Raw genomic sequence first — 17,115 nt, forward strand, 5'->3', positions numbered from 1 at the left:
TGCTCTGTCTGCCTCAGTTTCCTTATCTATAAAATGGGAATAATCATACCTACCTCTGTGGGTTGAAGATAAAATGAAATTATATTTGTGAAGCACTTTGCTAACCTTAAACACTATTTGAATTCTAGTTCCTGTTACCACCACCACTACCATCACCACCATCGCCACTGTTACTACTTGCCTAAAATTTTATAGATGTTGTTACATTGTTCTGATCTGAAAACAAGACCTCTGACAAATCAAGAATTATTTTTGTTGAACTCTATTACTATTCTTTGTGTGTGGCAAGAAAAAAAATCCTGTTTTCGGATTCCAAAGTTAGGTTTGATATGGAAGTTTTCATTTTTTACATGATGGCCTATCAACAAAGTGACATCCTTCAAATCTATAAGATATGCTATAATGCTTGGCACACCAAAGGAAAAAGAGAAAAGAGAGAGGAAAAAAGAAAGAGAGAAAGAAGGGAGATAAGAAAGAAGAAAAGAAATAGAAAAAGGAAAGAGGAAAGAAAAAGAAAGATGAGAGAGAGAGAGAGAGAGAGAGAGAGAGAGAGAGAGAGAGAGAGAGAGAGAGAGAGAGAGAAAGGGGGGAGGGAGGAAAGGAAGGAAATAAGGAAAGGAAGGAAAGAGGGAGGAAAAAAAGAAAGAGAAGTAATGAAGGGAAGTTAGAAATTTTTTTCTTACCATGGCAAAGTTTCATTTGGAGGGCTAACCTAAGACTTTTCCCTCTTAAGAAAGACATTTTTTGCTTTCTTGTCTATCAGCACTAATCCTCTTAAAAAATACCCTTTCAATCAACGGTTCCAGGAGAAGCTCAATTTCCCCAGTAAATGGAACATTGAAAGACCCAGTTTAAAAGGACCACTACTGTGAGAGAAGAATGAGAATAATGGCATGACCTGTGGAGACCCACTGAGTATGAGTACATAGAATACCCATGTGTCTTTAACAGGTCAGAGATATTCACGTATCTCTGTCGAATTGAAAAGTCAAGGTAATGGCAGGCTTTGAATTGCTTCTGGTGGTGACACATATGAGAAATATTTTAGTACTAAGTGACTGAGACTTTTTTAGAGATTTAACACTTAGCAAGCAGGGAACAGCTTAGGGAAAAGGGATCAAGATTTTCTCTATTGGGTTTTTCTGGTCTTGATCACAGTGACAACTATTTTTCCCATTTTAAGGATACATTAAATTTAGGTGTCTCTTGAAGGCTCTATTATTATTATTTTTAAAACTTTCTGTGTAAAAATACCTAGAGAAATATATTGTCAAATTGGTAAAGAGAACTGAGAAATTTCCTGTAATGCTTTCCTAAAAACATTTTCCTATAAATATTGCACCTCATATGCTAAATGGATCTACCTTCATCCCAGTGTAATGGAAGTCTAGTGATTGTGCAGATTCTGTCATCTTGTTTGGTTACTGTAGTTTTTCCACATGGAAGTTACTAGGGTGCTTTACTTTCAGATTGAGATTACATGTAAGAGAGGTGTCTTGGAGAGACCATGAGATATGTGTTACCTAACCATATACTGAAGAGAAGGCTCTTTGATTCACTCCAGAAGTATACAAAAAGGGCCATCAACTTCATCTTCTTCCTTTTTGACACACTCTTCATTCAGTGAATTCCTACCTTCTTGCAGTCCAGTCAGAAACCGTGTTGTAGGAGAAGATACCTTAGGGTCTTCTCTCCTCTGAAATGTGACATTTTCTTTTGTTCTTCTCCATTCTGGGCAGAGAGAGAGAGAAGAGTTGCAAAACTTAGCAAGTTTTGAAGGTTGTTACAAAAGGGGTACCAGAACCCCAGAATTCCAGAACTTATTTTCCAATCTGGGCATTGTAGCAAGTCCAACATCAGTGTTTTGAGAAGCAAAAGATGGCCTTCTGGACCTAAGCTAGAAGAAACAGAGACTAGGATTCAAATGGCAGATCTGCCATATTTAGACATGAACTTGGTAGGACTCATGCTATCTAGGAACTGAGTTAAGTTTTGAATCTATATCTCTGAAACTACTATCCTTGAGCTTGAGTTGGCATAGAGAAAGTATGCCCTAAAGGTACTAACACACCTTGAAAGTAATTTGTTGTAAAGGAGGAAAAAATTTTTAAAAAAGGGAAAAAAAGAAATTTATATGATAACTTTATTATATATTTAAAAGGAATACCAAGTAATACATATTGAATTTTCAGTTTCATGTTCTCATCTTTTTATTATACTATAATTTAAATTTAAAAAAATTAAAATGTAAAAGACAATTTATGTAAAATAGCTAAATGGAATTGGAACTTAGTGGCTTGCATACGATGAATGAAGAGAACAGTTGGTAAGGTCTTAAACCCAGCAGTACTGGAGAAAAAAGTATTTCCTCCCTTCAGGGCACCCTAGAATTATGAAAGGGAGACATAACAGACCTGACCCAGAGAGGGAGAGCCACAACATTCTGTCTCTAAGGTGAAGATCTCACTGTTCTATGGCCAAGTCAAAGTACAAATGATTAGAGAAAATATGAAAAAAAAGCATAGTCCCTGTTCTCTTTGAGTGTGCAGTGTAGCAGTTGTGTTGTATACTATTGTATTCTCCCTTAGGTTGATACATGAAGTCATCAGTTGGATTCAACAAGATAATCTATGATGATATAGAACTGAACCAAGATGGTAATATATTTCCCTGCACAACTACTCAAGAAATAATCTAAGAAGATTGCAAAACTGAGTAGTGGAAATCAAAGTGGACATTTTAGTACAAATCTGTCCAATCTAAGATCCCAATTTTAATCTACAGCAAATGAAGAGAAGAGGAACTAGGGAAAAAGAGATTGGGTTGAAACCAGAGCACTGCAAAGGAGAGTAGCAAGAGAGCCAGCAGGTCTTGTACTCAATCTCTAGGGTACAACTTTTTTTGACTTAATTCCTGCCCAGTCCATCAACATGAAGTCTCACATGGGAGCTGGGACAGCCTAGAGCAGATTACAGAGTTAGTTGATCACAGACTCAGGCCGACAGCACAGAAGAGGATTCTCGCACAAGAATTCAAGATTTAGAGCAAAATCAGGAGGACTCTGTATGCATTAAAAGCAACATTGTGTGATGATCAACTATAATAGACTTAGCCCTCCTCAGCAGGACAATGATCAAAGACAATTCTAAGGGATTTGTGATGGAAAGTACCATCCACATTCAGACAAAAACTATGTAGTCTGAATGCTGACCAGAGCATACTATTTTCCATTTTTAAAATTTGTTTTATGCTTTATTTTTCTCCTCTCATGCTTTTTCCCTTTTGTTCTTCTTTTTCATGACTAATAAGGACACATATTTGACATAGTTATACATGTATAACCTATGTCAGATTATTCAAAGAGAGGAAGGAAGGAGAAAAATGTGGAACTTTAAATCTTGCAAAACATAAATGTTGAAAAAATAAATTAATTAATTTATATATTAAAAAACTGGGGGGGGGGGAGAGAATTACAGAACTTTCAATTAGGACAGTAATCCAGGGTTGCTTAGAACATATTTTTTATGACTGAGTAAAGAAACAAAGAGCTATCATATCAAGGTTGCACAGGAGGACATAAATCCAGAAGAAAAATATAACTCCAAGTCATCTATACTCAAAGCCTCAAAGGAAAAACAAAATTTGCCTACAAAATCAATTAGTATTCCCAGAAGATATGATGCAAGAGTTAAAAAATAGTCTTAAAGTTGATTTTGGAAATGAAATGAGAGTGAAAAGAGGAAAGAATTGAAAAACAAATAAAAGTTATAGAGAAGAGACTTGGAAGAGAACCTTACTAAATAATAGATTCCCTGATAATTAGAATAGGTGAAACAGAAGCTAATGACTCCTTGGCAATATGAAATATGAAAACAAAGCCAAAGGATTGAAAAAAAAGAAGAAAGTGTTTATAAAGTATCTTATATCAGAGACAATTGACCAGAAAACAGGTCACTATTTTTTATTTTGTTTTTTTTTTCTGGAACAATGGAATTAAGTGACTTGCTGAAGGTCACACTTACTTGAGTAAGTATTAGGGTCGAATTTGAACTCAGATTCTCCTGACTTCAGGGCCAGTGCTCTATCCATTATGCTACTCAATTACCCCCCTAGAAAACATATCAAAGATAAATAATTTAAGAATCACTGATTGATTACTTGAAAACCATGATGGATAAAAGAGCCTGGATGTTATATTTTTTAAAAAATCATGATACCAAATAATTACTCTACCATACTAGAAAAAAATAGTAACAAAGTTCATTTAGAGCAACAGAAGGTCAAGAATAGCAAGGGAACTGATGAAAAAAAATATAAAGGAAGGTAGCCTAGCTCTACCAGATCTAAAACAATACTATAAAGCAGCATTAGTCAAAACTGCCTTGTACTGGTTAAAAAATAGAGTAATAGATCAGTGGATTAGCATAGGTTCAAAAGAAATAGTAGTAAATGACTACAGTATTCTACTGTTTGACAAAACCAAAGATATCAGCTTCTGGGATAAGAACTCACTATTTGACAAAATTTGTTGGGAATACTAGAAAATAGTATGGCAAAAATTAGGCATAGACCCACATCTCACACCCTATACCAAAATAAGGCCAAAATAGGTACAAGATCTAGACATAAAGAGCAGCACAATAGATAAATTAATAGATCAAGAAATTATCAGATCTATGGAAAGGGGATAAATTTGACCAACAAGAATTATAGTACATTATAAACTGCAAACTGAATGATTTTGATTATATTAAATTAAAAAGTTTTTGCACTAATAAAACCAATGTTGCCAAATTAGAAGGAAAACAGAAAACTGGGAAACAATTTTCACAGCTAGGGGTTCTGATAAAAGTCTCATTTCTAAAATAAATCAAATTTATAAGGTTACAAGTCATTCCCCAATTCCCCAATTGAGAAATGGTTAAAGGCTATGAACAGATAGTTTTCAAATGAAGAAATTAAAGCGCTCTCTCTCTCTCTCTCTCTCTCTCTCTCTCTCTCTCTCTCTCTATATATATATATATATATATATATATATATATATATATATATATAATTAAAACAACTATGAGGTATCACCACTTATCTGATTGGCTAATAGACAAAAAGGGAAAATGATCAGTTTTGGAGAGGTTGTGGGAGGATTGGAACATTATGCATTGCTGGTGGAATTGTGAATCATTCTGGAGACCAATATGGAACTATGCCTAAAGAGCAATAAAACTGTTCATAATCTTTGACCCCAGCAATTACAATATTAGGCCTAAATCCAGAAGAAATCATAAAAAATGGGAAAAGTCCTACATGTTCCAAAATATTCATAGCAGCTCTTTTTGTAATGGCAAATAATTAGAAATTGAGGGAATGCCTATCAATTGGAGAATGACTAAACAAGTTATGGTACATGAACACTATAGAATTTATTTTTCTATAAGAAACCATAAAGACTCTAAAGAAGCCTGGAATGGCTTATGGGATCTGATGCTGAGCAAAAGGAGCAGAACCAAGAGAACATTCTACACATTAACAATAACATTGTGAGAAGATCAAACTTGATGGAAGCAGCAACTCTCAGCAATTCTGAGAGCCAGGACAATAGTATTAGACCAGCCATGGACAATGTTGTCCCTATCCAGAGGAAGAAAAACAATATAAACCAAATCACAACAACAAAAACCCAACCCTCCAGAATCTGATGCACACTTTATAAAAATTATCTCTTGTGTATTTCTTTCCCTTAATCCTAATTCCTCATACTGAAAATGACAAATCTGCAAACATGCTTAACAGAAATGTGTATGTAAAATGTTAACCTGAATGTTCACTGCTGAAGGGAGTGGGGTGGGAAGGGAGGGTGGAAGGAAATTTTGTAACTTAAAAATATACATGTGCATATTGATGAAAGAAAGAAAGAAAGAAAGAAAGAAAGGAAGGAAGGAAGGAAGGAAGGAAGGAAGGAAGGAAGGAAGGAAGGAAGGAAGAAAGAAAGAAAGAAACCATGAAATAAATCTGCTCAGATGTTTTTGAAAAGCGAACAAAATAAAAACTACAAATAACTCACTGGTCACCTGTTGAAAGAAACCCCCAAACAAAAACTTCCAGGAATATTACAGCCAAATTTAGAGCTTCTGAGTTAAAAAACAATACTGCAAGCATCCAGAAAGAAAGAGCTAAAATGCCAAGGAATAAGGTCAAGATCACATAAAATTTTTTTAGTTTCCATATAAAAGAGAGGAAGGTATGGAATACAATAACTAAAGGTAAAAGCTTGCAACCAAGAATAGCTTATTCAGCAAAATTGAGTATAATTTTACAGGGGAACAAAATCAATGAAATGAAATATTTTCAAATATTCCTGAAGAAATAACTGTAGTGAAATAATAACTTTGAAACATAAACACAAGTAAAGAGAAACACAAAATATTAAATAAAAATGAGAATTAGGAAAAATAATTTATTAAGATGAAGTATTTGCATTCCAAAGGGGAGGGTAATGACAGAAACATTCCTTAAGAAACCATAATATCATCAGGGTTCATGAATGGAACCAAATAAGACGGAGGGTCAGGAAGTGATTTTTATAATATTTTAATACTCTTATAAGGGAAAGGAATAAGCTTTTATCTAGTACCTACCATATTCTAAGCATTCTGCTAAGCACTTTTAAAATATAATCTTATTACAACAGTCTGTGGGGTAATTGCTATTATTTCTCCTCATTTTAAAGTTGAGGAAATTAAGATAGACAAATTTAAGTTACTTGCCCAAGGTAACACAATTAGTAAATGTCTGAGACCAGATTCAAACTCTGATCTTTTTGACTTTACTGTGCTACCTAACTCCCTCCCCCAAAAAAAGTGGGAGGCAGGGGATGGGAGTAATGGAGAAGAAAGTAACATTATTTGAACTTCACTTTCAATAAAATTGGTCAAAAGGACGCTCACAATTTGATCTAAAACTACATTCACATCCACAGTGTAATAGCAAGAAATGGGGATAGGGAAAAGGGGTGGGATTAAGAACAAGGACAGATCTAGGGAGGTTTTAGTCTCAAGAAATCAAACTCTAAATTTAGATGGTGAATGGTGAGGTGGGGAAGAAAGGAAGGAAGGAAAGAACGAAAAAGAAAAAAAAAGATAAACAAAGAAGCAAAGAAAAAAGATTTGGCGTTTAGGATTGGGTATCAACATAGCACACTCCTATCTAAAGAGAAGGTGGGAAGCAAAGAAAGGAAAATAATAGGGAACAGGATATAGCGAAACACATAAAATCATAAGGTTTTTAAGTGTTATCATTTATTTCTTTTTTCTTTATTATTTTTTCCAATTACTTGGAAAGGTAGTTTTCAGCATTTATCCATTCGCAAGTTAATGAGTTTCACATTTTTCTACCATCTTCCCTTCTCTCCCCCTTTCCCATGACATCGAACAATCTGGTAAAAGTTGTACATAAATAATCTCATTTAACCTATTTCCTTATTAGTTGTGTTCTGAAGGAGGAATTAAAACCGAAGGGGGAGGACCATGAGAAAAAGAAAAGACATACAAGAAGTTTTAAAAACTGAACATAGTATACTTTGCTTTGTACTCACATTCCATAGTTTTTTCCCCTGGATGTGGAATGGGATTTTCTATATAGGTCTCTTAGGATTGTCCTTATAGAATCATAAAGTTCTTGCATAAATAAGTCAAAATGGAACTAATAAGTGGGTTTCTTTGAAGAAGTATTCTCTGATAAAAGTCTCATATCTAAGATTACTACACAGAAATATATTTCTGTATCTTTATATATAGATAAATGTAAAAATATATGCATATGTTTGAAAACTGATTCTTTTTCTTTCTTTCTTCTTCCTTTAATCTTCTTGCTTTCTTCTTCTTCTTCTTCTTCTTCTTCTTCTCCTTCTTCCTCCTCCTCCTCCTCCTGCTGCTGCTCCCCTTCTCCCTCCTGTGAGACTTCATTTCCAATGACTTTCATTCCAAGATTGAGTATCATATTAGAACTTTACTGGCTTTTTAAAAAATATAAGTAGTAAGCAATGAGGTCATAGACTAGCAGTGTTGGGTACTTGTGGAATGAATGAGACAGTGGCAGACTATGCTTAATATTGTAATAAATTTCTGTTGCTACTGAGAAAACAGATAAAATTTGAAAGAGACTAAGATAAAATCAAACTGAATTTGGGGCTTAATTTTCAGTCCTTTGACAAATGAACTATGCCTATCCCTTAATCTAGCCTGGAATAAAGTGCTCCTTGCTATCTTCACCCATCCAAAGCCTTATTATTAGAGCCATTGTCTTATAATCATAGTTTTATTATACTTTATCTGACATCTCTGCTTTTGAGAGCAACTTGTATTTTCCTTCAAATAGAATGAATGTTAAGATGTTTAGTATATTCCAAGTATGCTTTTTCCTTTGTTTAATATATATATACATATATACATATATATATATATGGTGGAAAATAGAAAACTGCCTTTTTTTCTAGAATGTTTATATTTCCTTAAGAGTGAAAGCAATGAAAGGTGATTTTTTTAAGGCCAGGAGTGAGTGAGTACTGCACAATAATAGCTATTAATTTTGTGGTGAATAACAAACCTTAATTTTCAGTTTCAAATGCTGATAGACACTGAAGCAATGAGTCATGGGATGTGTTCCTTATTTTTCAACATTTTCTTCTATTGACAATAAAACTAAAATTTGGAGAGAAAGATGCATATATATTTCTTTTTTTCTTAAATTAAAAAAATGGAACTTGGTCATTATACAAATTGAAAATGGATACAAGTGAACTTTTGAATATGTGGGAAGGTGGAGGTGGTAGAAGGAAAGCAAGTATGAATTATGTGGTTTTTCAATAGCTAAGCATTCTAGATCTCACTCCTTTCTCTTTGCTCCTTCCTTCTCTTTCATCTTTCCTCTTTCTTAATACTAGTACTTGTTCTTAGTAATAGAAGAGCTTAATACTAGTAGTTGTTCTTAGTAATGGAAGAGGACCATGTCATCATATATATAATTACATGACAGGCACATTATGTTTACTATAGGAAGGGGAGTTTTGTGCAAAAGCCATCCTTTTTTTGCTGGCTTTTCCAGAACCATTTAATCCCTTGACTTAATTTGATAGGAAATAGGTCTTCTTCTAAAGTCTGATAATGGAAACGGAAGCAAGACATAGAGACAACTACATTTCCTTTGTAAAGGCATATTGTGGTCTCAGAGAACTGAGGCTATGCCATACCTCCTCCTTTTCAAAAGAAAGTCGGGGGATGATAGATGTGGAATGTAACATAAGCTATCAGAGAAATATTTAATGTATTATTAAATCCTTAGATATTATACCAGACACAGTAATTGATTTGCAAATACAGCCTCCAATTTTTTTTTGTTTTTTAAACATTATTAGAGCCAATTAAGTTTAGGCTGTGTAGAACCAGCTAAATTAGAGTGGTGTCGTTTTAGGAATGGAATTCTACTGTTGACAAACTGAAGAGCGAAGCCCTTAGGATTCTACTGACTGAAGATTATGTGGAGAAAGAACACCTACAACTTTCAAACCAGAAATTGAATCAGCTTCAAGAAGAGTTTGCCCAACTCATGGAGGAAAGGAAGACCTTATTACAAGAGGCGAATGATTTTTTTAACAGTGTAAATAAGGTTAGTGTATGGTGAAATCAATAATTATAAGTAATCAATAGTGCTCAAAAGAATTATGTAAAAGACTAGCTTATATAGGACATTTAAAGACTATTTATTATACAAGCTGATAGTTTCTATGGCTATTAAAAACAAGTTAGCTCTTATAATGTATTCCTTACTGTTGTTTATAAGTTGCTTTAAAAACTAAGAATGTCCAGATCATTAATTAACATGAAAAAGTTTTTCTTTTTCAAAAATTTCCTCAAAGAATGTCTATCAGTTTCATTGTAGAACTTATTCTGTTTGGGAGCAAATCAGTTTCCTTTATTTGAGTTATTCTACAAATTTCAATGAATGAGTGGTAATTTCTAACTCTCCTTTTTTCATTGCATAGTAAAAGGAATACTAAAGGTTTTGCATGTGAGTTAGTTGAGCAAAGTTCTGTTGCCTTCCTTATGAAAGCATAAAGAATAAATCATAGGGCCTTTCTGCCTCTTTTCTAGGTGAAAACTTCTTTGAAATTGCAAACAGGTGCATGAATTTTACCTACTTATCATGAACCTGTCATTTGAAATCTGGAAGAGGGATATTTCAAATATGGGCCATTTCCAAATCTTGAGTTAAAATCGAAAGCTCTCCATATGTCATTGGAAAATAAAATGGCAAGATACTAGGGTTTATTTCTTTTTCCATTCCTTTAGTAATCCTTTAGTTAATTCATATAAAGAAAATTATTGCTGATGGCTAATATTGAATGCCAACATCAAATGTTCATCTTTCATGTGCCAAATTGTTGTTCGCATTCAGGAGCTTAATTCTTTTAATTTTCTCAGTTTTTGAGGGGTGAACATGTACCTTCAAACTATTAATAAAATTTTCCTGTGCATTAGATTTCCATGGTATTAGAAGAAAAAATGTAAACTATTCATGATAAAAGAACTGGTAAAAAAAACCACAAGAGGGGCAGTCAGGTGCCGCAGTGGATAGAGCACCAGCCCTGGAGGACCAGAGTTCAATACCAGCCTTAGACACTTTTAATAATTATCTAACTGTGTGACCTTGGGCAAATCACTTAACCACATTGCCTTGGAAAAACCTAAAAACAAAATCATAAGAGTTAATCATCCACAATGCATAAATTACAAGCACCATCATAATACTAAAATAGTGTTTCTTTCTGCAAACAAAATAGATTTTTTTCTAATATAGATGGTTTCTATGAACTCGACCAACTTAAATAGAACGATCTATTGATAAAAGCTAAGTGGTAAAATTTATGTTCAGCAATATTTTCTTTGAGAAAGATACTATTCATTTCTGATGTCAACTTCATGAAGCACAATGACATCATCCTCAAATAAAGTTCTTTCCAAACGGACAAGGAATAGAACTTATTGTTGGTTATAAAAAGTGCTCCAATTATTAAACTTTATTGTTTTCCCTGGCCTCAAAAATGGGAAATTCTTGCTTCATAGTTTATCTCATTTGGAAGTTGGTAATTAATATCTTAGTGCATAGATACCTTATATTAAGAGATGGAGTATTGCCTAGAACAATTTTAACTATTCTTCATCAAGCTTGGTAGGGAACAGGTGTGACGTCTCTTACATTTTTGATGAGAGAATCAAGTGATAGAAGTAATTTCTTATTCTGATTTAAATCTAGATCTGGACTCTTATCAGAGAACTTTGCTTATTATTTTGTTACAATGGCATACTAGCTATTCAAGTTATAGTTAACCATATGGTAGTCTATCTGCATCAGAGTATTATAGAGATATAAATTGTTTGTCCTTTCTAACATCAAAGTCACAATTTCCAATATAAGATCTATAAAAGGGTAACTAAAAATGACAAATCATACATACACACATACATCCATGCATACATACATACATACACCCTTAAGGTCATTAGAAGATAAGATTTTTAAAAATAAATATTTAATACATATGATGAAAATAACACTGAATATGTCAGAAGATCTATAATACTGGCTTTGCTATTGGCTACCTCTGAAACTGAGGTCAAGTCATTTATCCCATTGTTAGCTTTCTAAATCATTAAAATGAAGGAATAGGTCTTAATAAATATCCCCTGAAGTATCTTCCAACTGGACATTTATGATTCTTTGATCACTGTCCATTACTATCACATGGATACCTATATACCATGTTGATACAGCTGAAGTAACCAAAATTATATAGTGATGATGTTTGTCCTTCATTCTCAAAGAGGACCATGACATCAGGGTAGTGATGCCATGACAAGCACATAAATTGGATTTGAAGGAATGTTGTGTTGAGTCACCAGTCTCATTTTTTCCCCCAGAGACATCTGATTACAGTATGTTATGAATCAGGATGAGTGGTGACAGCCCTGGATGCGAGGCACTCAGGGTTAAGCAACTTGCCCAAGGTCAGATAGATAGTAAGTGGCATGTGTCTGAGGCTGGATTTGAACTCCCCTCCTTCTGACTTCAAGATCAGTGTTCTATCCACTGCACCACCTAGAAGTCCCTTTTATATGATAATTATATGGTAAATACTATATTTCTAATGAAAGAGGAAAACGTATTTTATGACTTAAATGTAAATTGTGCAAATTTAAGATTTGAGTCCCTAAGCAATCCTTTGAAAAGGCCTATGGATTTTACATCATCTCCTCAACCCTTTTGTTGTAGTGCTTGGTCCACATATATATACTTATGCACACTTATACACAGACTTATGTCCTTAGGCACACACACAGACAAACACACACTTCTCATGCCCTGGGGAAATGATAGGAAGATCTTTATGGGCGCTGAAGTCTTGTAGGAGACATTCAATATGATATCTATTGTAGATGGTAGATTGTGCCATGGTAATAGAAATTTTGAGTCTGAACATTATTTTCTGTGTGTTTGTGTATTTGTGTGTATGTGTTTGTGTGTGTGTATGTGTTTAACAAGACCATACTTAGATCTTCTCTCTCCTCCAAGGTAGTATTTCCTCATCTTCTTTATCACTTCTTCATTTTTCCCTTCACTTTTTTCATACATAGTGTTGGGATTTTTGTCCTTCATTTTTCTTTTTTTATTAAAGATTTTATTTATTTAGAGTTTTACAATTTTTCCCCAATCTTACTCCCCCCCACAGAAGGCAATTTGCCAATCTTTACATTGTTTCCATGATATACATTGATACAAATTGAGTGTGATGAGAGAGAAATCATATCCTTAAGGAAGAAACATAAAGTAAAAGAGACAGCAAGATTAGACAATAAGATATCAGGGTTTTTCCCCTAAATTTAATGTAATAATCCAGTTGTTTCTCTGGATACAGATGGTATTCTCCATTGCAGAGAGCCCCAAATTGTCCCTGGTTGTTGCACTGATGGAATGAGCAAGTCCATCAAGGTCGATCATCATCCCCATGTTGCTTTTAGGGTGTACAGTGTTTTTCTTGTTCTGCTCATCTCATCAGGATCAGTGCATGCAAATCCCTCCAGGCTTCCTTGAATTCTCATCCCTCCTGGTTTCTAATAGAACAATAGTGTTCCATGACATACATATACCACAGTTTGCTAAGCCATTCCCCAACTGATGTCCTTCATTTTTCAAAAAGGATTATGAAATCAGGGAGATGATGTCATAACAAGCACAGCAAATTTCACCTCTAGAGCCATCTGGGTCCAGTGGCCAGTTATGAATCAGGATGACTGAAGATGGTCCTGGAAGTGAGGCAATCAGGGTTAAGTGACTTGCCCAAGATCACACACTAGTATCTGAATCCAAATTTGAACTCAGGTTCTTCTGACTTCAGGGCCAGTGTTCTACCAACTGTGCCATCTAGCTGTACTGATGACTATTTTTAAAAGAGAATTATGACACATAGATGTTCTAATTCATTAAAATAATTAGATGTTATTCAGAGCAATATTTATAATTCCTTAATTCTGTTCTTTAGGGATAAAAATGTTAATTTATTCAATTGTGTGTAATTGAATGTAACAATTATCATTTTAGCTGTCCTTGCTGAATATTATTTTTTCTATGGGTCCAAACATAAATCTCTTTACCTTTCAATATTGCCAGAAGTTGTCATTTCTAAAGCCAAAGCTAATCATCCAGTCAGCTTAATGTTTGCACACAAGTAAATGCTCCAAATGGTCCTGGTTGAACAATATGGTAGTTTACATATGGAGCAGCAGGTGGAGCCATTATGACATGTGACATATTATCATTGGCAGTTTTTCCATGGATTAGTTCTACTGGATCATTTGGGAACTGATCCCAAAGGAGTATAATTTTAGAGTGAATGAGAGAGAAAAGTTGAGTAAGGGCAAAGTGATCAGAATTCTAAGCTATAATTGTGTCAAACTTATGACTGAAAATATGGATCTCTGTGGTTGACTATTCATGGCACTGATTTTTATATTTAAAATATATTTTTTCAGTGACACTCATAGTTAAAAATATGCAAATGGCAGATTGTTTTCATGGTACATGAACTGCATGGGAACTAGGCTCATTCTGTTCAATTAGTAAGTCTGTTTTTAGATATGGTGCATTTGTTATATTGGTTAAATCTAATCTGCAAATTTATATAGACTCATTCATTCAATACAGTTATTAGTTACTCACTATTTTGGTCTAGAGTATAGTATTTGAGCTTTCCCAAATGAAAGTCAATGGTACTGAAGAAGCAGCAGGAAAATAGAATGATTTGTGGAGAAATAAAGGTCTCTCGACTTCTTGACAAGAAGCGTTCTGAAACAATTGAGATTCTAACCTCAGGATGATAAAGCTTATCGCTGACATCTGAAGAGTATTGGAACAAAGTAGAACACTGTAGATAGTTGTCTGTTTATTAAAATAGGTATTAATGAGAAGAACTATCTTTAAAAACTGGATGAAATGAAGAGGGAAGAGCTTAATTAAATGAAATTATAAGTCTTCATATTGATGTAGAACAGAAAAGAAATGACAACTCTGTTTTCTCCCTCCAGAAACATTAGTTGCAGGATTGACAATTGTATCAACAATTGAAAATGATGGGGGTTTTTTAGTTAAAAAATCAAAACAATGTTTTTTTATTTTACATATTAGCTCATGTTGTCAAATATATAAAAATATTCTTCTGTGACCCCACATTATTTTGTGTCATGCAGCAAGTGTACAAATCTAAAAATTAGTCTTTCTAGAAAAACTAATTGTATTATGAATTCTTTCACTTTCCTGAAACCTGGTCACATAAAATGAACAGCTTAAGATTTGTTTTAACCATAAGTGATGAAAGCCACTCATAAACTATAGCTTTTCTTTTCATGATAATTATTGAAATATTTTGATAATCCATTATCAAAATCATAATCAAAAGGCTTATCAGCCTCTTACACAAGGAAAAAATAATCCTTTGCCAATGGCCAATATTAAAGGTCTAAGCCAAAAAACTAAACAAGTGGAATAAAAGTAGGTTCACAGAATTGTCATTATAATCACTATTATTTGTATAAGAATTATAGGAACATATAAAATTAAATATGAATTGGAAATGCAATTCAAAATATGAAACGAAAATACATCTATCATTAAATCATCTCAGCATAGTAACTCATTCTTAATGATTTTAGCTTAATGTTATTTCAAAAAAATTCTATGCGATTGCTATTGAGATTATATATATATATATATATGTTAGTTTTTATACAGAGAATATATCACAAAATAAATGAATAACCATATATATTAAGCATCTGCCAAGCAATATTCTAACTGTTGGAGGTATACAAAGAAAGGGAAAAATAATCCTTGCCTTCAAGGAGCTAACCATCTAATGGTCAAACATAAAGGTGGATTTTAAGAACAGAGGGAACCATAATTTATATTTTAAGCCCAAACAGGACCAAACACTATTATTGATTCAATCAATGTTTCAAAACTTGTATATTCAGTTTCTAGGCCCAGATCTTCCTCAGGGAAATCAAGTTCCAGAGAATAAGGTGGCCCTTTTCTTAGGGACCGTCTTAGGTTCTTGATCATCCCCTGGAAAGCAAAGGCTAATTATAAATAAAACCAGAGGAACTTAAAAAGCTCAAAGAAGTGAGAAAGTAATGATTTTTCCCAGCTCCCACTTTTTCTGCCTTTGTTGTTGAAAATTAAATGACTCTTTTGAAATGGTAATATTCTCTTTAAAAGACATTTATTTGGATGTGAAGCAACTGTACCTAGAGAAATAACAAGATTTCAAAACAAAAGATCACTCATTTAGCAAATACTTACTGAATGTCATTTAGGAACATAGCATATAAAAGAAAAATAATGGTCTCTCTTATAAAGTTTTTGGTTGGGAGGGGGAAGTCATCTGTACATAAGAGAGGTTATATGATATCTTCTTAAATGCATAAAATACTTCCATTTGTCATTAGCTATGTTAACACACAGACATGCACAGACAGACAGACACAGAAACAGAGACACAGATACTTACAGACACCTATAGACACACACACCAAACCCATCCAAACCTACTCGACACTCCATAACTCTTGAAACTTTTCTGTGCCCTAATCTATATTCTCCTTTGCTAAAGTCTCTGAAGATAAAACCTTTTCTTTTCATCATGGCTTCTGTGACCTTGATTTTATACCCTTTTTATTCTCTGGGATTTTTGTCCATTTGTTAATCTCTTTTTCATCATCAATCACTTCATCTCTATTCCTTCCCTATTGCCTACAAACATTATCCTATATGTCTCCTCTGTATATATATAAACTTTTTGTTGATATTTTTTGAGATATATCTTATAAAAGTTTTTCAACATTCATCTATATGCATATTTTAAAGTTACATAATTATCTTCCTACCTTCCTACCTTCTCTTCTTACTCCCCTCTCCTCAACAGTGAACAGTCAGGTTAATATTGTACATGCACATTTCTGTTAAACATGTTTACAGATTAGTCATTTTCAGTATAAATTATTAGGATCGAGGGAAAAGAAAGAAAGCCATGGGCATAGGAAAGAAATACAAAGAAAAAAAAATTTAAAAAGTGAATGTAAGGGGTGGCTAGGTGGCACAGTAGATAGAGCACTGGCCCTGGAGTCAGGAGTACCTGAGTTCAAATCTGGCCTCAGACACTTAATAATTACCTAGCTATGTGGTCTTGGGCAAGCCACTTTACTCCATTGCCTTGCAAAAAACTAAAAGAAAAAGTGAATGTAGTATTATTCATCAGATTCTGAAGGGTATTTTTTGTTTGTTTGTTTTCTTTTATTTTTCTTCCTCTGGGGATAGCACTGTCCATAGCCAGTCTAATAGGGTGGTCCTACCTCTCTGAACTGCTGAGAGGAGCTACATCTGTCAGTATTGATCATCTCACAATGTTGTTGTCAATGTATACATTGTACTCTTGGTTTTTCTCCCTTTGCTCAGCATCAGATCCTATAATTACTCCATGCTTCTCCTACCATTTTTGGTTTCTTATAGAAA

At 33.8% G+C, this 17,115-nt stretch overlaps 1 protein-coding gene across 1 annotated transcript in view; it reads left to right on the plus strand.

The window, feature by feature from the left end:
- CCDC141 (coiled-coil domain containing 141) overlaps positions 1-17,115 on the plus strand; it is a 353,841-nt gene that overhangs the window by 129,799 nt on the left and 206,927 nt on the right. Inside the window, 1 exon segment of the mRNA XM_074215601.1 lies at positions 9,466-9,660. Within this exon segment, the coding sequence (XP_074071702.1) occupies positions 9,466-9,660 (195 nt within the window).

The sequence above is a fragment of the Macrotis lagotis genome, chromosome 1 (assembly GCF_037893015.1).
Source record: "Macrotis lagotis isolate mMagLag1 chromosome 1, bilby.v1.9.chrom.fasta, whole genome shotgun sequence".
NCBI lineage: Eukaryota > Metazoa > Chordata > Mammalia > Peramelemorphia > Peramelidae > Macrotis > Macrotis lagotis.